This window comes from Pongo abelii, chromosome 15 (assembly GCF_028885655.2).
Source record: "Pongo abelii isolate AG06213 chromosome 15, NHGRI_mPonAbe1-v2.0_pri, whole genome shotgun sequence".
Classification (NCBI taxonomy): domain Eukaryota; kingdom Metazoa; phylum Chordata; class Mammalia; order Primates; family Hominidae; genus Pongo; species Pongo abelii.
Window position 1 is genome coordinate 70,681,612 of NC_072000.2, and position 23,107 is coordinate 70,704,718.

Here is a 23,107-nt window from a genome sequence, read left to right on the forward strand (position 1 = left end):
CATCTATCTGGTTTATCTGAGGGTATGTATATATACACATAACTTATTATTCCACTTTTTTATTTACTTGCATATAATTCTTAAATGATTTTTCCCCCGTGGGACATGAGCTGTAAACAGAAAAACAGTCTGCCACTCCAACTTCTGAAATATTGTTTGACAAAGTTATTTTCTAAAAAAAAAATCAGAAAATTCACATCAATGCTAATACCCACAGTGATACAAAACAAAACAAAACTAGTGTTGTTTTTTTTTTTTTTTTTTCCCTCAAAAGCTCTTATTTTCCTAATGTTTCCCCTTAGGTACTATGGGCATTACAACTATGGACAGAGTGACTACTGGCAGAAATGAACACCATGTGGTGGGAACTACTTTCTTTAAACAAACAAAAAATCGTTTTAAGGGCTTGAATAGATAGTGGGTATAGATTTTTGGAATGCATTGCTTAACATATATTCTAATTTAATATTTTAGGAGATTTGCAAAGTGGGTGCTAGGGTACTCAATATTTTAGCTATCCTTTTTCCTCTGTTTTTTCCTGTCTTAGAGAATTCTGAGAGCAAAGATCTACAAAGAACAACAAGGAACTAAAGGAAGTCAGCTTGATGATACAGGAGGGAGGCTCTTTTTTCTGAGGTCACTGCCAGAAGAAGCACTGAAGAATTAGCAGGCTTTCGCTCCATTTGCTTTGGACAGATTTAAAGACTAGGCACAGCCATTTGTGTTAATTAAAATCTCTCAAACCTTTGTTTTAGTGCTGTTTTCCCTCTCTCCCCCCACCAAACTGGGTGGAAATGTTGGATGTTTGGCCTTAAACATGTATGGAATGTAGTCATTTAGGAATTGTAAACAACCTCTGATTATTTTGATAGCTTTTGGGTTTGAAATGACCACATTTCAACCACATTATACAATATGTTTTTACTAAGTCCATAAAAGGGAGCTCCTCTCCACTTCTGAAGTATGTAATTGTGGACAGATCCAACACTGGGAAATGAGCAAAAGTAGGTATAAAATAAGTAAAATTATATACCACAGACTTCTTTTACTCTCTCACCAAAAACATCAAAATGCCCTGTTGATTCTGCCTCCTTGTTATCTATTCCTTGAATATCATCCACTTTCCTAGTACCACTGTGGTTTTTTTTTGTTTGTTTGTTTTTGTTTTTTTCCCCAGGCCCTCCTTCCTGCCTGGATTACCATAGCCTCTTAATTGGTTTCCCCTGCTTCCAGTCCCTCTAATTCACCTTCCACAGTACCACTGAAGCTATCTTTTATGAAAGATAAATGAGATCATGTCATTCCCCTACTGGTTTCTTGCTGAAGTCCAAGGTCCTTCATAGACCATAAATGATCTGCCTCCTGCCTACCTTCTCTGTCTCATCTTTCACTATGTCCCCCTTTTCTCATACATCCCACATTGAGCTCCACATTACTATTAATATTTACAGTTCTCCCCATGTATCATTAGTTCTATCAGCTCTATGCACAAAGTGGAAAGACACTTCTCTCCTTTAGCTACGACCATTGCCTGTTTGTCTTAAGGACTGAATGTGCTGCCCTTCTATCCCACTGATTCTCAATCCTAGCTGTGTATTGGAACCCCCTTAAGAGCTCTGAAAAATAGCATTCTACTGGGTCCCGCCCCAGATAATTTAAATTACGGTAACTGAGCGATAGGGCAAAAGCATCCGTATTTTTTAAAAGCTTCTCAAGAAATTCTAATGTGCAATCAGGTTTGAGACTTGTTGCTAGGCTCTCTTACTTCTGTCACAGCACTAAATGAACTGTATCGCAATTATTGGTTTATCCAGCTACCTTCCTCACCAGGTGGTGAGCTCTTTGAGGGCCAGGATTCTATCTTGTTATCTTTTCATTTTGACTGCCTAACACAGTGCCTAGCATTTTAAAGAGGCTCAGTAAATGATATGTAGAAGGCCACAGAAAGTTAATTTCCAAGTCCCAGGTTTCTTGATGTCTTGCCTTGTGTAAATTACCACTGGATTATATCATATTTCCTGAGATCTTCAGATCTTACTTTCACTCTAAGTTGTCATTAATTTCCTATCTCATGTCAGTATAGAAGAGCTGATTTGTCACAAAACACTTCATAATCTGTAGGAATCCCTCATACTTTCTGGTAATAAGCAAAGTGAGCCAGCCAATTCAAAATCTTCTTTTTCTCAAGGTCAATTTAAATCTTTAAAGATGTATTTTAAATATGAATTTTTAAATGTACTTTTGCACTGGAAACGGGTTACAAGAAATCACAGAATTTTGGCATTAGAAGGAACTTTAAATAACTATAAAGTTTCCTTCAATTTCCAAAAAAGAAAACTGGAGTTCAGATACATTGAAAAGGTGTCTAAATTCCTACAGTTAATTGGGGCCAGAGCTGGTTACCAGAGCCTAGGTATTAATACTGCCAGTTCATATTCCAATCTAAATTGTATCTTTCCTCTCCTAACCACAAAAATAATGGGCTCTAAAACCCTGAGGTGATTAGTTTCATATTCTACCAAGTTAGTGGAGTATGTAATTTACATTGTTTCAAGAAAGCAATCACTGTACTTATTTAGTCCCTGGGAGATTCTGGCAGTCCTGAGAGATTTTCCAAGTCAATTGGATTAGACAGAGCAATGAGAAAAAAAGATGAAAATATAAAATCTGAATGTACTACTGATTACCTTGAACTAGTCATTTAACCTCAGGGCTTTAGATTCCCAATTTTAAAATTAAATTAAAAGAGCATCATTTGAATGTTTTAAAATTATGGGTTTTTTTTTTTAACCACTACAATGAGTTTGGATTAGTATATAACCTCCCTCCTTTTTTTTTTTTTTTTTGTTTGTTGTTAACTAAGGCATGGAATAAAGTAGTTTACTTGGTAGCTGAGGTTGTAACTTCTTAAAAGGTGAATTATTTGCCATTGCCAAAGTATTTACATTTTATGTTCATTACCAGTCAGGCTTAACATCTTTCCTTCAAATGTTCCAAACCTTTCAATTTTTTCAAAACACAAAACTGGGATAGCCTGTTATCCTACTTTGTCTTTAGGACTTTATATTGGACTCTGACTTTCATAAGGGCAGTACAAAGTTATCAGTTAGATTGGGTGACTCCTCATGAGTGTCTGCATTTCAGTGAATCCAGGAAATGGATCTCAGTTTTGTGAGTACAGACGAATTTATATGGTCAACTTATTCAAAAGGTCAGAGACTTATTCAAGCTACTCAAACTCCCAAGAGATTAATTGATTCAGAGACTTATTCAAGCTACTCAAACTCCCAAGAGATTAATTGATACACCCAATATTAAATGACAGACAGGGCTATACCTTACCATTTAGTGGGAATATGTCTATATTTAGGGTATTCCTATCTCCAAATCAAGTTATAGTAAATTGAACTAGTAATCAAAAAGTATTTGGGATTGAAACATCATTATTATAGTTTTATTTGTACTCATAATATTCTGATTATATTCCTCTGAGAATAAAATCTCTGATAACCTTAACGACATATGGGCAATACTTTTCAATTTCAAGGTCAATTGAGGAAACACCTGTCCCACCAGCAATACACTTACAAATCGTAACTTTGGGTAGACTATTTTTGTAACTTATCTCATTTATTTTATCTTGACTTTCTAGCTATGCAAAGGATATCAGCTAACATTCTACCCCAAAAAGTTGCCTTTTTGCATTGCCAGAAAGTGATTAGTAATGTCTGTCACACTTCCTAAATGAAATAAGGCCAACAACAGCCTGATACTTTCATCTTTAGTCTAGAATTGCAATAATCAAAGAGGGGAAGCGACAACGCATAACATTTTGCCTTACACTCGTAGATCCAGGCAGAAAATCTAGTTTTAGTGTTGTTTATGTGAACAATGGCCACCTTAGGTGGTGTCTCTCCTTTTATTGGTAGAGGCTTCTGTAACCTGATGCACGCCAAGTAAAATCCCTTTTGGTCCCTCTGGCACCTTGGAAGGAGCCTGCATTGCTACCAATTCAAAGTCTCTATTGATTCATATGTTCTCTATTTAGTCAACAAATATTAGGAAATGGGAAGAGAACAAGGTCCTGTGCTGGAAAGGGAGGCTTGGTCTGCAGCCAATCAATTTCACGGCAGGAGATGCACAGGCAGATACATATGAAATATAATTATTACATGGTAAAATTGAGAATTTTTCAGGACAACTAAAAATCCATCTTCTCTACTTCTTTCACAAATTCACTTATGATTCCTAACATGAAAACTTACTTAAGGTTCATTTTAAGTATAAAACATGATATAAACATTCCTAGAAACTATATTTCCCCCAATTATTAGTCAACCTGGGGAAAATGAGATTACTTAGGTTAACAAAATAATTTTTGTTTTGTACATTGCTTTTTAAGGAAAAATATTTTTCTGGGGACGCTGGGCTTTAAGATAAATTTTAGTTACATAGAAACCAATGAATAAAGGTAGAAAAGCATGATGCTTTTGATTTTTTAAAAGGTCCACTTAAAGTCAATCCATGTCAGTTTTTAAGCTTGGACTATCTTTTCTTGACATATATACTGAATCCAAAAAACTGAAGGCATTGCAGACAAAGCCCTTTTAAGAAATCAAATAGCTTCTGGGGCAATTAATATTACTTTCCAATTCAGCAAATCTCGTTTTCCTTTCCCATATCTAATGATCTTTCCCTCTTCTAGAAAATACTGCCCTTCTCTTCTATGGTCTACCTTTTTTTTTTTCCTTTCAGGAGGGAGAAAAATTAGTGCTTTCTTTAGGAATCAAACTTTTTTTGTTCCTGGTTTTCTTATCGGATACACAGCCACATAAATAAATGGAAACTTCATACATTTGTAAATTGTCAGTACATACCTAGGAAGAACTTCTCTACCTTCTGAATATTAATATGTGACTATGTAGGCAGAATTAAAGGTATATAAACTGGAGCCCTCAGGAAAGAATAACCTCTATAGTATAATGGAGAAAGAGGAGTTTGTAATTTGTCTTGTAAGTGCTTTGCAGATTGGCACACGATGTAAATCTATGATTCTCAGTTTTGGTTCTTGGGATCCTTTACATTCTTAAAAATTGAGGATTTTATGGAGGTTTTGCTTATGTAGGTGACATGGTTTGGCTCTGTGTCCCCACCCAAATCTCATCTTGAATTATATTCCCATAATTCCCAGGTGTTGTGGCAGGGACACGGGGGGAGATAGCTGAATCATGAGGGTGGTTTCCCTCATACTGTTCTCATGGTAGTGAGTAAGTCTCATGAGATCTGATGGTTTTATCAGGAGCTTCTGCTTTTGTGTCTTCCTCATTCTCTTTGTCTGCTGCCATCCACGTAAGATGTGACTTGCTCCTCCTTGCCTTCCGCCATGATTGTGAGGCTTCCCCAGCCACGTGGAACTGTGAGTTCTCTACTAAACCTCCTTCCTTTGTAAATTGCCCAGTCTCAGGTATCTCTTTATCAGCAGTGTGAAAACAGACTAATATAGTAGGTTACATATATTCAAATTTCCAGATTAAAAAATTTTAAATATACTAAATATTTACTATAATGGGGTACTATTCTAAATTATACCCTAGAGCCAGATGCTGTGGCTCGTATCTGTAATCACAGCTACTTGTGAGGCTGAAGCAGGAGGATATCTTGAGGTGAGGAGTTTGAGACCAGCTTGGCCAACACAGAGAGACCCTGTCTCTCTTAAAAAAATATGAATATATATTTGTGTGTGTGTACACACACACACGCACAGCCTAGAGAAGCCAATGCCATCTTTTTGCAATGTAGGAAGAGCCAAGGTGAGAATGAAGTTAACAAAAGAAGAAAGCATAACTCAAAGTGACATCCTGATGACATAGTTTCAGACTCTGAATCTAGCCAACCCTGAAGCTACACAAGTCCAGACTTGTTAGCTGCATGAGCCAATGAATTTCTTTTGGCTTCAACTAGGATCAGTTGCTTGCAACCAAGTATGTCATCAGACATCCGGGTTTCCAATTGTGGGCTTCAGGGAAATAGAGTAACTGAAACCAAGAAAAGCAAAACTGCAGATAAGGGAGGGCTACGGTATACTTCATGCTACTGAATTGTACACTTTTAAATGGTTAAAATGGTAAATTTTATGAATGTGTATTTTACCATTTAAAAAATGGTGAGGATGAAGCTTTGGTTGCTTTAAATGTATTTTTTCCCCAAAGAAAGATAGATTATGGTCAAGAAGAACTTTAAATTGGCTGAATTAGGCTTTGTATTTTTTCCCCCAGAATTGCTGTAACTAATTCTGGTCTGAAAATAGGTGAGTACAACACAATAAGATATTTTGAGAGACAGAGAGAGAGAGCCCACATTAACATAACTTTTATTACAGTAAATTGTTATAATTGTACTATTTTATTATCAGTTATTGCTGTCAATCTCTTACTGTGACTACTATATAATTAAACTTTATCATAGGTATGCACATGTAGGAAAAAACATAGAGGAGAGTCTGGACCCAGAAAAGCCCAATGAGATTTGGCCTTGCTTATATTGAAATTGTAGGCCAGGCGCGGTGGCTCATGCCTGTAATCCCCGCACTTTGGGAGGTCCAGGCGGGTGGATCACAAGGTCAGGAGATCGAGACCATCTTGGCTAACACAGTGAAACCCCGTCTCTACTAAAAATAAAAAAAATTAGCTGGGCATGGTGGCGGGCGCCTGTAGTCCCAGCTACTCTGGAGGCTGAGGCAGGAGAATGGTGTGAATCTGGAAGGCGGAGCTTGCAGTGAGCCGAGATACTGCCACAGCAGTCCGGCCTGGGCAACAGAGAGAGACTCCATCTCAAAAAAAAAAAAAAAAAAAAGACAAAAAATAAATTGTGATTAACCACAGAAAAACTAAGAGTTAACTGGTGGGCTAAGTGTAAATATACCAGTACTAGGAAAAAACTAACTTCAGGCCGGTCACGGTGGCTCATGCCTGTAATCCCAGCACTTTGGGAGGCCGAGGCAGGTGGATTACCTGAGGTCAGGAGTTCAAGACCAGGCTGGCCATCATGGTGAAATCCCTCCTGTACTAAAAATACAAAAATTAGCAAGGCATAGTGGCACACGCCTGTAATCCCAGCTACTCGGGAGGCTGAGGCAGGAGAATTGCTTGAGCCCAGGAGACAGAAGTTGCAGTGAACTGAGATGGTGCCACTGCATTCCAGCCTGGCTGACACAGCAAGACTGTCTCAAAAAAAAAATAATAATAATAACTTCATTTCTACTGAAATATAGTTTCATTCCATGATAATTGTAATGAAAGCCACATGTTAACCTATTTTTTTATGTTGTCTTACATGGTTAATGGAAACTCTTGTAGTTTTCATGATGAAAACCCTAAGAATGGAAAGAATAACTTCCTGGGCACTTCTAATTATTTACATACAAATTCCCACCCCAACCCACACCACACCCCATGCCCCATGTTTCCTGAGACATTTATCAATATTTGGAAAATGGCACTCTCTCCTACCTTTCAGAAAATTTTCTTTGGCATAATATTTGATTCCAGGATGAATTCTGAAGAATGTCACACTGTAACAAGAGTAATAGTGTGTACATATTATAATATTCATTCAATAACCATCAGTAAAAGTTCACTCTAGACAGTAAAGTCACTGCGTTTTTCCTTTGTAAGGTTTGTAAAAGGTTGCTGAATTTGAGAAAGATGAATACGCTTAGGAAAAACGGTTGAAAGACAAGCATTATAATTTAGTTCTACTATTATTTTTTAGGAATTTTAACACTTACAATCAGTAAAATATAATGAATGTTAATAAACCTCCATATACTTTAGAACAGGGGTCCCCATACCCTGGGCCATGGACAGGTACCCATCCGTGGCCTTTTAGGAACCAGGCCACTCAGCAGGCAGTAACCATTACTGCCTGAGCTCCGCCTCCCGTCAGATCAGTGGCTGCATTAGTTTGTCATAGGAGCATGAACCCTATTGTGAACTGCAGATGCGTGGGATTTAGGTTGTGGCTTATCAGAATCTAATACCTTATGATCTGCGGTGTTCTATAACAGTTTCATCCCGAAACCATCACCCCTCCCCACCCCCATCCATGGAAAAATTGTCTTCCACAAAACAGGTCCCTGGTGCCAAAAATGTTGGGGACTGCTGCTTTAGAAAGTTTAATTCATATCCACCCTTCCCACTTAAATTTTAATGAATTTAACCATCACCCCTTTCATGAACGCAGAAAGTTAGTCTCTTGTCCTCTTATTATTGATTTGTGAAATAAAGTGCCAGTTTTCTTCCATGAATAATTACAGAATATTCTAATTAAAGGAGTGCTTATTTAGTCTACCACTATACTTAAAAGGTACTTATTTAGTCTACCACCTTATTTAAAGGATGAAGGAAAAGGCCCAAATTTGTTTAGGGTCACAACCTGTTAGTGGGCAGGTTTAGACCTTACGTCTAAGATAGACGTAAGATAGACGATAAGCTCAAGATATTTTCTAATCATTTACAGTGTGTTGCAGAGAATAGAGATAGGTTAGGAAGATAACAATATAACCAATTATTTGCTCTTCATGTTTAGTTTGAGATAAAGGAAATCATTCTCTTGGACATACTTTCTTATCTTTATCTCTCATTTGAAATTAGTTAACAACCCGTTGGCCACCAGGATCTAAGGTGACAATGATAGGAAATGAGTTCATGACCTGGCTTAAATTTTTAATTACTGTCAAAAATACCAGCAATACACATACTAAAAGCAAAAACAAAAGCAAAAAAGCCATTAATTTATTTTACCCACTTCAATTCCATCCATCATCTACTTTGTAGGCCCCATTATTTAAAATGAAATACATAAGCACGTGAATCTTCAGAGGATGGGTAATTTCATGTTCCAACGGAACAATAAAAAACTCATAATCGGCCAGGCACGGTGGCTCACGCCTGTAATCCCAGCACTTCGGGAGGCCAAGGCGGGCGGATCACGAGGTCAAGATCTTGATCGAGACCATCCTGGCCAACATGGTGAAACCCCGTCTCTATTAACAATACAAAAATTAGCTGGGTGTCGTGGCGCGCGCCTGTAGTTCCAGCTACTCGGGAGGCTGAAGCAGGAGAATCGCTTGACCCCGGGAGGCAGATGTTGCAGTGAGCCGAGATCGTGCCACTGCACTGGAGCCTGGCGACAGAGCGAGACTCCGGATCAAAAAAAAACACAAAAAACAAAACCAAAAAAAACCTATCAAAGTGACTTTGAAATTTGTGTATAAACACTGATATACATTTTTTAATACTTCACTTTGCTTTTCACTTTTATGCCTCCAGGTTACTACAGCTAAGAAGAGAAAATATATACATATGAGTGTGTGTACACACACACACGCATGTAACTTTTTAAAATTCAGAAGTTGAAAGGTCCAGAAAGATAGTAAGAAACTAACGTAGAATAGCCACAGGTGATTAATAACTGGCGTTTCATGAAAGGCATATGGAAATAAATGGCAATCATGGTAATCTCACATCCCACGAATACTGAAATGAAAATCGCCGCGGCAATGGACTGTGGTTCAGGTGGAACACGTTCTCGTTCGCTAAGGAGATTGATGCTTTTCATCTAAAAGCAGCGCTCATGGCGAAGAGGCTTAAGGCCACAAAACCGTGGGACAGCAGGAGGAAGAGAAGCCAGGTATCTCCACTCCAGCTGCCCTGCTTCAGACTCCTAAGCTTCACATGTGAGGATCGTCTTGTAGGCACTGACTGGAGATGGAATCCTAAAGCACAGGTGAAGCGGAAATCCTCCTTCAGGGAGAGCCGACTGAGGAAGTCAGCGGCTAGCACGAGGCAGGACAGGATACCTCCCGCTTCGCCCACGGCGGCCTCTCTGTCATAGTAGCCGCCGTTCTGCCACTCATGCAGCTTTCTAAGACACCTCTAGGTTCCCCAGCGCTTTCAGTGGGGCGGCCGGCCGCTCCCGAGGGCTGCAAGACGAGGCCCGGCGTGCTGAGCCAGCCTCGCTCCCCCCGCGGTCCCCTCTTAGAAAGCCGGCCCGCCGGCGAGAGCCAGCCTAAGGCGCGGACAACCAACGAGGTGTCAGGCTCGGCAGGGGATTGCTTCTGTCTGGGGCCCGGCCGAGGTTGCGTTCGTGCCTCGCGCGCACACGCTCCGCGTTCACTCAGCCAATCCGGTGCTACTCGCGCGCCCAGGAGCGATCCGCGGTCCTACTCAGGGTGGGCGGGCTCCTTCCCGCTCCCTGTACGCAGCACCCGAGCTCTCACTCCTCCCCTCACTCTCCACGAGTTCCACGCCTCGGGGTGTAGCTCCGCCCCTGTCCCCGAGTCCGCCCCCGCAACCTCCAGAGCGTGTGCTCTCCTTTCCTCTCAGTCCTGTCATCTAGCTGCCTTGGGTCTCGCGCTCCGCACAACGGTCCGACTCTCTCCGGCCTCGTTCCGCCGCCTCCGCGCGCTCTCCCAGTGCTGCCACCGCGCCCCCCAAGCTTGCCTCCTTCTTGCCGGACTTGGGGTCGCGCGCCCTGACTCCGCCCCCTCCCGCGGACCCGCGCACTCCCTGCGCGGCCTCTCCCCCACGCAGGCCACTGAGCACTCTGCGGCCTCCCCCTCCTTCCCCACTCTCCTCGCGCTTCCCTGGCTCCCTAGCTGTCGCGCTCTCCTCGGCGAGCGCGCTCCCGGCCCGCGCGCTCCGGGCTCCGGTTTCTCCCGGCTCCTGTCAGTGCGGTGACTGCGCTGGGAAACATGGCGACCGAGGGAATGATCCTTACTAACCACGACCATCAAATCCGTGTCGGAGTCCTTACAGGTAACCGGGGGAGGAGGTCCAGGACCTATGAGGCTGCTGTCCCTGACTTGCCTTAGGCTTTTCGCCTGTGGTGGCCCTTTTCTGAGGCCTCGGGAGGAGGGAAGGCTGAAGAAGGGAACCGCGGGGGTGCATTTTACAACCGCTGAGAACCGCCGGAGATTGGGGGTGTTCCCGCGGGTGCCCTCCCCCAGCCCCCCAGGAGCCGGGGTCGACCCCGTGGGATGTCAGGCCCCAGCGCCTTCGGAGACAAAGTCCTGGGCCCCCGGGGACCGCGGGGCCGGTGCGGAGGGCGCTGCGGGGCTCCGCGCTGTCGGTGCAGGCGGTGGGATCCCGGCTCCGCAGTCTGAAGCATGCCGCTCTCGGATGGCCTGGGCGCATCCTCCGCTAGTGCTCTTTAGAGAGAGGGGGGAATCCCATCTCCACCCCCTTCCTCTCCTTCCCTTCCCCCCACCCGTGCGGCCCCACGCCAGTAGCTGTGCTTGCCCGGACGAGACTCAGGTGTTAATCAGATGAAACTGCTCCTCCTCGGGTTGTCCCTCGCGGGCCGGGCGTCCCCTCAGCCACCCATGGGGCACCCTTCGCCTCCCTCGGGGGATGGGGGATCGGCTTGTGTCCGGACCTCGGAAAGTGTCTGCCTTCTGCCTTTCCGAGCAAAAGGCCCTCTGTCTGCCTCGTCGTTTCCTTAGCGAGGACGGGCTGCAGCCTGCTGCCGGGGGATCCAGCTTTTTACTTGAGAGGGCAGGATTCCCCTACTCAGGCTCCTCTCCCACTCCTTTCTGGGAACCCCCACCCCGGTAGAGCGTCCCGAGGCTGGTGAGGAGCGCACTTTTCCCGGGTCGCGTTTCCCTCCCTCGCGAAAGCCGTGTGTGTTCTGCATGTCTGATTCCGTTGCGCTGAATTTGGTTAATATCCGTCACTTCGGCGATCGGCAGTTGCTGCAGGGCATGACTTCCAAGATGAACAGCAAGCCGATTTGTAGGGGTTTCTGCTGTGGTTCTGTAGTTGGCAAGGTTTATGTGTAATTGAGTGGCGAGACGGGGGTTAAAGAACTATATTTGGAATCTGAGGGCTTAGTTTGGAGTGAAGGAAATCCAAGACTCAGTGATGTGATTTCGGAAAAAGAAGCAATGTGGACGGGAATCCTAGTGTTTCCCTTACTTCTTTTTTTAATTTTTTCTTTAACTGTCAAATTCTGACAGGTCGAGACGGTGCTCCAGAAGGGACTAAATTGAATAAGACTTGTTTTTTTATTATTAGGTAGAAAAAAAAAATGTCTGAGACTGCCGGCAGATATTGAGTGCAAAGCTTAATTTAGCTGCTGAATTTTATGAAAAGGTGATATCCAAAGCCCCCTTTTTTTCTCTTTTAAGTAAAGGATTGCCTTTCCCTGGTATTCTTTCCGTATATCGATGGTGATTAATTGAATTTTCCTAATCAAAAGACCCTTGGATAGAGAAACTAGTCTAAACTAGTTGCAGAAAAGGGAACCCCCAAATCAGAAGGTACGCTGTTCTCTTCTTTTGGTCCTGAAACTGTTTGGGTATGTGAAGATTCAGTTGTATTTCAGAATTCCTGGAGCTGACATTGCCAATTTTCGAATAATCTGATGCTGGGATGTGGAAGTGTATATCTTTTATCCACTCTCAACTTGCACTTTAAATTCTAGTCGTTCTTTGACAATTAAAAGAGTAGTGAGAAACCAAAATATGTCAGTTGTCTGTGGAAATAAAAAAGGCCATAGATGTTTAAAAGTTAAACCATAGAAATATTTTTAAAGTGAACATTTTCTACTTAAGCTTTCCATTAAATAATAGTTTCATTTAACGAATCAACTTACCTTTGTGAAGTGACATAGCAGATAGGTGTTGTACAGACTGCTTTGAAAGATGCAGCCCTTATCTGGTGTCCCTACAGTCTAATATGGATAACATTGATACGCAAACAAATGAAGAAACATTGTATGTAATTATTGTGCAAAACTTTTCTAAATACATTACCTATGAGTTTGGGGTTAACTGCAAAAGAAATTCCGTATTCAGATGGATTAGGAGCGAATGTGACTACCTGAAGGGAGAATTTAATACATGTACTAGGTCAAGAAGAAACCGGCAATTTTAAGGGGAGTTGAAAGTCAGCAGCCACTTTATAAATAAATATGTAGTTGATGATGAGGCTCCTGAGTGAAATAAAAATGCAATGTAAAGGCCTTGAAAAGCTCAAGTGGAATAGGTAGGTGGCATAGGTAAAATGTTAGAGAGAAGGTAACATTAACATTGACAGTGGAATTAAAGACAGTCAGGGGAAGCTATCTCCCGAGAATGAGGTACAGTAGTCTAGCGGGAAAAGTCTAGGGCCAGGAACAAGGATGTAGCTGAAGGAATGAAAAGGCAGCTACAGATTTGGAAAAAGTGATAATAGAGGAAAATAGATTTTGATGATAACATGTATATTTGAAGTCAGAAATAACTCAGGGTTTTTCTTGAAAACTTGTTGATACAGATATTGTCTACTATGATGGAGAGGAAAGAAAACTGATTTTTCTCAAGTCTGTAACTAGTGGGTTTCATTATCAACAGCTTAATTTCTGTGGTCTTGCGTGATACACCATATGATTTGGGGGAAAGAACTTACAAAAATGAAGCTGTGATGTACAATTTTGTGTATTCTAGAACTTCAGGTTTTGCAGTTTTACTATGTAGAGTTATTCTTTACTGAACTCAACTATTGTGATTTCATACTTAAGAAAGTTGAGTTGAACTGTGGTTTTTGTAAATTATAATTTGTGGCTCTCTTAAAGGGTGGAGGGCCTCTTTTAGAAAATCTCCTTGGCATGCTTCGTAATACCAATTTTAAGTATTTTATCTACATCTATTTTACAAAGATAGTAGAAAGTGTGATCTACCCACACACACATTTTACAATATGTTACTTAGTATTTTGTGAAGTCATATTGTCATTTCTAAAGTTTTTAATTGACTTCTTTGTGACATTTTTTATTACCTGTTGAAAGATACTTGTTCTTTGAAACTTTTCATCCATTAGATGTTTTCGTTATCTTCATTTCAGTTGTGAATTTGGCAAATTTAATACATAGTCTGTTGAGACTTCTCATTAAATAAATTAATTGTATTAGGTTTATGAAAGAATAATGGTAGAAAGGGAAATATTTAGCAGAAGCATTTTTTGCTTCATTATTTTGAATTGTTAAGCACTTGAAAATGAGATTATGATAATTAATGTAACATGGATATTCTAATTATACTTTTTTTAAATCAGGAAAATGAGAACATATATGTATATAAAATAGGCTGTATGTGGAAACATTTTATGTTGAATATTATTGTCCATCTCTAAGAACAATAACTTTGTTCGAAACTCTCTTATGTTGACTTGACAGAAATGAAAGTCACATGGTGTTTGGTGACCTAAGGTCTAGTTTGAAATATTTCTGTGTCTAATGTTGTCTACTTGTATTACTATTTATAGAAGAGACTAGAGGTAATATGATAATGAGTAACATGAAGCAAGTAAACAAGTATCTGCTACTTCAAAACTAGAAACAAGATGTGGTGCAGATGTAGAATTTTTTTCTAAAAGCTTTAGTAGTAATTATACTTGAAGTCAATCTTACCAGTTACATAGCAGGCTCACTATATCTGGAATATGTCACTCTTCACATACTTTTTTCTATTTTGAAAGAAGCTGTTTATCAAAGCAGCATACTAGTTTTACCACTGTAAAAGCTCTACAGAAACATTACTAGGAAAATAATGACTACATGTATGTATAGAATGTAGAATCATATAGATTATTCCATTGGCTACTTAATATCGTATTAGTTCGCTACAGCTAATGTTTGATACCAGGGTACTTAGCTAAAGATGATAATCCATTACCTAAATTGTCACTAATAGTGGCGTGAATGAGAAAAAGGTACAAATTTTTGGGAAAGGGCATTTTTAAAAATCGTATTTTTGCTGTAGTAATATACATTTTAATTGCACTAACCTGTTGATTTCAAATCAGTAAGAAATATTGGAACAAATATAAGACTAGGTACTAGAGATTAGTTAAAAGACTAATTGTAAATGAGAACATCAAAATATTACAGTAACATGTAGGGAGTATTTCAGTTATTCATAAATGAAGTCATTCAAAGTATTAAAAAAACAAGTTTGAGCCAAGCAGATGCTACCCTTATAACTCTGCAATTGTTTAAGCATTTACTTTTTTACATTCTTGAAACCTGTTCTGGTATATTATGTGTCAATATTATTTTCTGAAAAGCCCATTTATTGATAAGGATATAAACGTATTATATCTGTTTTGAGAATAGATGTCATTAAGTAGGCAAATTACTGTTAAATCCTACTAAGTGGAACTGTATGTTCTGCCTAACTTAGCTGTTTTTTTAATATGTGTTTTTAATATTGACCTATATGACTTGAAAGGAATCCTATTTCTTGAAATAGATTGTTATTTTGTGAATTTTTTGTTGGAAGCAATGTATTAGAGAATTAAATGTTTAGTCAAAGTAGGAAAATGTTAAATTAATTTCTAATGAATATACTTAGTACTATTATCATTGGTCAAAGACTTGAAAAATATTAGTTGCTATACAATAAGAATTTTAACTATATTAACAACACATGTGACAATTTGACTTCAAAGTGAATATACTTAATACTATCATCACTGGCTAAAGACTTGAAAAAGTATTAGTTGCTATACAATAAGAGTTTTAAATACATTAAAAACACATACGACTATTTGACTTCAAACAGGCATATAGTGGAAGGTCAATAGTATGTTTTTAGGGAGGAAGTGATGAATAAGAGTCTATTTTTAATCTTGCTAGTGATAGATTCCTGGCTAAGTTGAACAGGGTGTTTTTAAAAACAATCAGTAAAATAGATAAAATCTATTACTCTGTTTCTGTAAATAGGATTGAAGAATAATGAAGCATATTTGGAATTTGAAAGGTATAAAAAAAAGATCCTGAAAAAGAAAGTAGTGAAACCACAAAGGATTTCTTCCTTCACATCTGGGCAGAGAAGATAAATACCAAGGAAGAAGAAAAGATTGTTTAACCTACTTAAAAGTAATTGGGACTGTAGTCAATATGAATGGCATGTAATCTCACTTTCATTAAAAAGTTTTTTTGAGTGACCTCTCAAAAAGGAAATGTTTAATGAAGTATTGCTAGGTAGAAGTTCTATCCAGGTTCTTTAATGAATTTATAAACTAAATTGTATTTAATAAATTAATTTTAACTAAGTAGAGCTTCTTGAAAATTTTGTGTTTGAACAACCCCAACAATTTTAACAGTAGCTTTGTCAGTATTTATACATTTTGAAAAAGTGTAATTAAATTTACCATGCTTTAAAAAGAATTCTTAATTTGAAAAATAAAGCAGCAAGGAAATGAAATATGATGAAGGAATTGTCACCATAATTTGGGGCATTCTTCTCAAACTGGAGTACATGACGTTGTGTCAAGGGATACTTATAAGGCTTAGAATCTAAGCCATGGGAACAAACATAATAATTTTTTAAGTACCAATTTTACTTGATGGTATTAATTTAAATAACTTTAATATTAAGATAAGCATGAGTAAATTAGGCACAAAGTATAGAATTCACGTGAGGCTTTAAGATGAAATTAGAAACTTCAAAGAAATTTCAAGTGAACCCATTATATTTCAAGTGAGCTCCAGATCTCCTCATTCTTCTGTGTTATTGGCACTTCATGGCAAAAAATTTAAGGAGCACTGGATCATAGGAAGAACACTGTAAGAACTATGTTCTCATACTATTCTGGCTAGTAAAGTTTTGTAACCTTCAGTATATTATATAACCCTCTCTCAGCTTTTCTTACCACTAAAATGAAGAAATCACTCTCAAAGATCACTTCAAGGCTCTCATGGCAATATATGTTTCTATCATTTAGCATTCTGACCAGCAGGAAAGAGAAATATAGCATATTAGACCTAGTTAATTTTTTTCTGTCTTTATAATGGGAATGATTATAGGGGAGGGTAGGTTATACATAAAAATGCAAGAGAATAAGAAATAGAATAATGATCAAAGAAGGAAAATATTTAGATTTTTTATTTAGAAATTTTTGTGACATTAATCTTTCTGTTATTAGCAGTCTTGCACTTAGGTTTCAGACACAGCTCAGGACTGACTTTGTCAATAAAATATTTCCTAGGAATTATTCTCTTCAATGATGTCTTCCTTTATTTTCCTTACAATGTTTATACATGTTGTCTATACTCTGTAATCTATATGTGGGAGGCTGCATGGTGTAGCTTAAAAAGGATAGAACTTTGGAGTCAAATAGACTTGGACTTCAGACCCTCATTTGCCCTTTATTTTGGGAAGTCATTTAACCTCTCTGAATTTCCGTTTTCTTCTCCAAAATGAAGATGGCAATACCTACTTTACAAAGTTTTCAGAACTAATAGAGGTAACGCATATGAAAATGCCTAGCATTTTCAGCTGAGATACTCAGTTATTTTTGGTTCCTTTCTCTTTGTATGTTGCTTTGGGAGCAACTTGCCACAGTTTTGTGCATACATGTCTTATTCAAAGTAGATTTTAAAGTTCTTGAGACATATGGTTGTGTTCTTTACTTCTTCTGTGCCCTTTTGTCATAGCATCTGTTAATGAAGTAATTGGATAGAAGGTGTTTAATAAAAATTTGGGTGGTGTGAAATTTATATAGTACCTTGAGAAACATTTAGGTAAACCAGAACTTGACTATTATTACTAAAAGGATAGTTTAGGGTAGATGGAGTGAGGTTGATTAGTTTTTAAAAGGTATGTTTTCTGGTAATAGGATGATATTTATAATGATGTGTGATTGAGATGTTTTATAGCATTAAATTTTGTATATTGTTTTAGTTGGGTATTGTTTGTGTGAGGATTATTTTAGAGTAATGAAATTTGATATCCTTAAAAATTTGAAATTATAGGTAAAAAAATTCTGAAAATGCTGTTAATATTGATTCTGGTGATCAAAATAACACTGATAGGAGTCAAAAGTTATGCCTCTTCTCCCACTTTCAAGATAAGCACATTTTACCACAGCCTCTTTACCTTTAAATGGGGGTAAGTGTATTTACCTTGATGGGTTAATGTGAGAAATGAAATAATGTATTCAGTATTCAACACCTACTATGTATCAAGGCCCTGTGCTAAGTGAGGTATACAGTAGTGATTAAGACAGTTCAGTCTTTCTTGTCTTGAAGCATATATTCTAGCACTACTGTGAAAACATTATTCAGTCAAGTTGAATATTGACACATTCATGCTTCACTTAGGTTTCATTTCAAGGAATAAAGTGCTTTTATATTTTATTTTTTAAGTAGATAACAAGTACAAGCACCAAAACTGTTTTTATGTCAAGCCATTTTTTTGATACACTTTTTTTTTTTTTTGAGACGGACTCATTCTGTCACCCAGGCTGGAATGCAGTGGTGCGATCTCAGCTTGCTGCAACCTCTGCCTCCCGGGTTCAAGCAATTCTCCTGCCTCTGCCTCCCGGGTTCAAGTGATTCTCCTGCCTCAGCCTCCCGAGTAGCTGGGATTATAGGCGCCTGCCACCATGCCCGGCTAATTTTTTTTTTTGTGTGTGTGTTTTTAGTAGAGACAGAGTTTTACCATGTTGGCCAGGCTGGTTTTGAACTCCTGACCTCAAGTGATCTACCTGCCTCAGCCTCCCAAAGTGCTGGGATTACAGGTGTGAGCCACCGTGCCTGGCTAGCAATTATATTTCTACAATCTATTCGGAATATCTGTTACTGTGACATGATAGTATGTTTCCATAACGTATATGCTTTTCAGGTTTTACCCACTTGCCCTTCCTCTTCCGGTTTCTAATCTACTATATCCTTGGGAACCACATAAACTTGCTAAGAATTATTTGTGATATTACATCCAGTTAGATTTGAAGTGAGGGTCTAAAAGCACATATTTTCACTTTGGGTTCAGGGCATCAGAAAATGAGTGGGTATTACTATTATAAATAGCTTTATTTATTTCTTTGTATAGTACTTCACTATTTCAGGATCATGGCTAAATGTGTCTGCCTGATGCTGCAAATGTTAATAAAAATCCACTCTATGAGTGAAAGAGATTAAGTGCAGTTTGAATGCTAAGTAAAAATGAAATGTTTCTTTTAATTATTTCTTGTTCTTTTAAAAAACACATTAATGTGCACTTGAAATTAACAATCTTTAAAGTCTAATTAATGGTTAAGAACTGTTGAATATCTTATAAATAAGAAACTGAGCCAGGCACAGGGGCTCACGCCTGAATCCCAGCACTTTGGGAGGCCGAGGTGGGCGGATCACGAAGTCAGGAGATCGAGACAATCCTGGCCAACATGGTGAAACTCCACCTCTACTAAAAATACAAAAATTAGGCAGGCATGGTGGTGCGTGCCTGTAATCCCAGCTACTCGGGAGGCTGAGGCAGGAGAGTCACTTGAACCCATGAGGCAGAGATTGTAGTGAGCCAAGACTGTGCCACTGCACTCCAGCCTGGCCACACCAGTGAGACTCCATCTCAAAAAAAAAAAAAAAAAAAGAAGAAGAAGAAACTGAAAAGAGTAAAAATACTATTTTCAGACGTAAAAAGATGAAGGAACATTTACACGGTGGTGCCCCCCTTTTCACTTTCACCTAAGAGTCTATACAGAACATTTTGATTATAGTCTAAACTTTAAAAATTATGCTTTCATAAAATTAATATCCACATTGTAGAAGTTACGTCTGAATTAAACTGCAAGTGGGCACTACCCAAAGCAATCTACAGATTCAATGCAGTCCTATCAATGACATTCTATACCAATGACATTCTTCACAGAAATATGAAAAAAAAAGTTAAAATTTGTATGGAACCATAAAGGACCTGGTAGCCAAAGCAATCCTGAACAAAAATAACAAAGCTGGAGACATCATACTATCAGACTTTAAAATATACTACAAAGCGAGAGTAACCAAAACAGCATGGTACTTGTGTAAAAACAGACACATAGACCAAAGGAACAGAATCGAGAACCCAGAAATTAATCCTCATATCTACAGCCAACTGAGTTTTGAGAAAGGTCCCAGGAACACTTGCTGATGAAAGGACAGTATCTTCGAGAAATGTTTCTGGGAAAAAGGATATCCATATGCAGAAGAATGAAACTAGAGCCCCACCTCTTATTCTGTACAAAAATTAACTCAAAATGAATCAAAGACCTACATGTAAGACAGGAAACTATGGAACTGCTAGAAGAAAACATAGGGGAAATGTTTCAGGACATTGGTCTTGGAAAAAGTTTTATAAATAAGACCTCAAAAGCACAGGCAAATAAAGCAAAAATAAACAAGTGGATTATAGCAAACTAAAAAGCTTTTATACAGCAAAGGAAATAACCAACAGAATGAAAGGCAGCCTATAGAATGGGAGAAAATATTTGCGAACTATTCATCTGACAGGGGATTAATATCTAGGATATACAAGAAACTCAAACATCTTAACAGCCAAAAAAATAAATAAATAACCCAGAAAAAACAAAAAAAAACCCTTCAAAAAACGCAATCTGATTAAAAAAAGATGGGATATTTCTCAAAAGAAGACATACAAATGGCCAAAAAATACATTAAACAATGTTCAGCATCATTAATCATCAGGAAAATGCAAATCAAAACCACAGTGAGGTATTCTTTTACCCCAGTTAGGATCACTGTTATCAAAAAGACAAAGAATGACAAATGCTGCCAAGGATGTAGAGGAAAGGGACCTCTTATATACTGTTGATAGGAATGTAAACAAGTACAGCCACTGTGGAGAACGGTATAGAGGTTCTTTAAAGGACTACAGATAGAACTACCATATGATCCATCAATTTCACCACTCGGCATTTACCCAGAGAAAAGGAAATCAGTATATGGAAGAGGCATGTGTACCATATTTATTGCAGCACTATTCACAATAGCTAAGATATAGACTCAATCTAGGTGTCCAACAGCAGATGAATGGACAAAGAAATTATGGTATATATGCATAATGTAACACTGTTCAGCCATTAAGAATGAAATCGTATTATTCATGGCAACATGGATGGAACTGGAGGACGTTATATTAAGTGAAATAAGCCAGGAATGGAAAGTTAAACACTGCATGTCCTCACTATTATGTGGAAACTAAAAAAAGTTGGTTTCATAGAAGTAAAGTAGAACAGAGGATACTAGAGACTGGGAAGAGTCGGGGGAAGGGGATACAGGGAGACATGTGTTATAGGATACAAAATTAAAGCTAGATTGGAGAAATAAACTCTAGTCTTCTATAGCATTGTAGGGTGACTATAGTTAACAGTAATATATAGTTTCAAATAGCTAGAAGAAGGATATTGAATGTTCTCAACACAAAGAAATGATAAATGTTCAAGATGATGGATATATTAATTATCTAATCTGATCACCATACATTATATGTATTGAGACATCACTATGTACCTCATAAGTATGTATAATTATTGTATGTCAATGTAAAATATAAAAGAAAATTTAAAAAATTGCAAATAAGAAAGCTCCTGAATTCTTATGTCATTCTTTTAATTAGTTAAAAAATTTATTAAAGTATATTTATGTGTTATAAAGAATGTAATAATACAGAAAGGTAAAATGCGAAATTAAGCCTCATCACATTACTTCTCTAGTTTCTCTCTAGTGTTAACCACTTAAAAAATCTTTTTGTTTATTCTTTTGTATACAGTCATATATTTGATATATTTGAATATGTGTATGTATATCATACAATACATCAGAGCTTGCAAATTGATGGACCACTGGCCCTAATTGACCAGTGTTTCATTAGTCCCCTACTGTATTTTAGAAAAAGTATTTGTTTCTAACACTTAAAGATATTTCATATAAAATCCCTATTTTTTTTGCTTCTTAAGATTCAGCAACACACAACATGTTTCTCACATAATAGTTGTTTAGAGTTACTTTCAGCAAAAGATAGGACATGCATTCTTCAGTTTCCCACAGTTTCTGTTTAATATGTGTTGGCTGCCTGACCTTGATAGACATTTGAGATTGTGATTCTTGCTCATACATAGTATTTTGCACTTTCTTCCTTCACTCCCTAACTCTGTAGCATATTTTGGACATTTTTCATATTAGTGAAAATAATAGTAGTTAACTTTATTGAGAGCCTATGAAGTATAAAATACCTTCTAGAGCCTGTTACAGGGCCTATTAATTCATTTAATCCTCGTAATAATAAGTTAGTATTATCACGATTTTACAGTTGAGGAAATTGTCGCAGAGAGAGATTAAGTAACTTGCTCGAGTTAGTACAGTAAACGAACAGGCTGCAAATTGAATCTATGTAATATGTCCGTAGAGTGTAAGCTCTTAACTACTACATTATACTCCTCTTCGGCATGTCAGAATTATTTCATAGAGATCTTCAAAGATGTTTATATACGTATTTCACTTTAATGGGTCTTATTGCATTGTAGGTTATGCTATATTTAATTAGTCCCTAATTGATGGACATCGAGGTTTCTGATTTTTCACTGAGACAGATGTTGTAGATAATAATATCATACATTTATCATTACAAGTTTGTAAGTTTTTTATAATGTAAGATTACTATGTAGAATTCTGGGGTCAAGGGTATATGAACTCAAAAATTTTAATAGATAATTTACTTTCCAATAAGGATGTATTAATTAATATTCCCACCTTCATTGGGTATTAGCTTTTTAGCTTTACAAGTTCTTTTGAATATACCTCTTGAGTTACACAGGAGCCTTTTATTAGGATTCTTTATTGCAAATGAGAGTTACTGAGATCAAAATTAGCTTAAGTGAAGAGGGAAACTTACATAGCCATAGATTACAGAGGAGGAGCTGACTTAAGGGACTCAAATAATGTGATCGGGAAGCAATGTAATCATGGATTCTTACTCTCCATTTCAGTGCTCTGTTTTCTGAGTATGTTGCAGGCTGACTTTCTTCTTATAGTCAGAATTGTGAGGTTATAGAGGGGGGTAGATTGAGAAGTTATAGTAATAGACAGTTTCATGTTTTCCCCTTCCCAATTAGTGGGTCCAGAGGAAATATTTTCTTTTTTTTTTTTTAACTTTTATTTTAGGTTCAGGGGTACATGTGCAGGTTTGTTATATAGGTAAACTCATGTCAGAGGGGTTGTTTTACAGATTATTTCATCACCTAGGTACTAAGCTTGGTACCCAATAGTTATTTTTCCTGCTTATCCCTCT

General features: G+C 38.1%; 2 protein-coding genes across 23 annotated transcripts in view; both read left to right on the forward strand.

The window, feature by feature from the left end:
- Window positions 1-747, forward strand: part of CCDC196 (coiled-coil domain containing 196) — a 40,474-nt gene extending 39,727 nt beyond the window's left edge. For 7 of the 8 annotated variants that reach the window (XM_054530742.2, XM_054530743.2, XM_054530746.2 and 4 more), the window contains 2 exons: window positions 303-361; window positions 548-747. In XM_054530742.2, coding sequence (XP_054386717.2) covers window positions 303-361; window positions 548-667 — 179 coding nt within the window. In that variant the 3' untranslated portion in view covers window positions 668-747. The remainder of the gene's footprint in view (window positions 1-302; window positions 362-547) is intronic. The other variant, XM_054530749.2, reaches the window with a different exon arrangement.
- An 8,754-nt stretch (window positions 748-9,501) lies between these two features.
- GPHN (gephyrin) overlaps window positions 9,502-23,107 on the forward strand; it is a 688,936-nt gene continuing 675,330 nt past the window's right edge. For 7 of the 15 annotated variants that reach the window (XM_054529730.2, XM_054529732.2, XM_054529733.2 and 4 more), the window contains exon 1: window positions 10,378-10,817. In XM_054529730.2, the coding sequence (XP_054385705.1) occupies window positions 10,754-10,817 (64 nt within the window). In that variant the 5' untranslated portion in view covers window positions 10,378-10,753. 15 annotated transcript variants of the gene reach the window in all.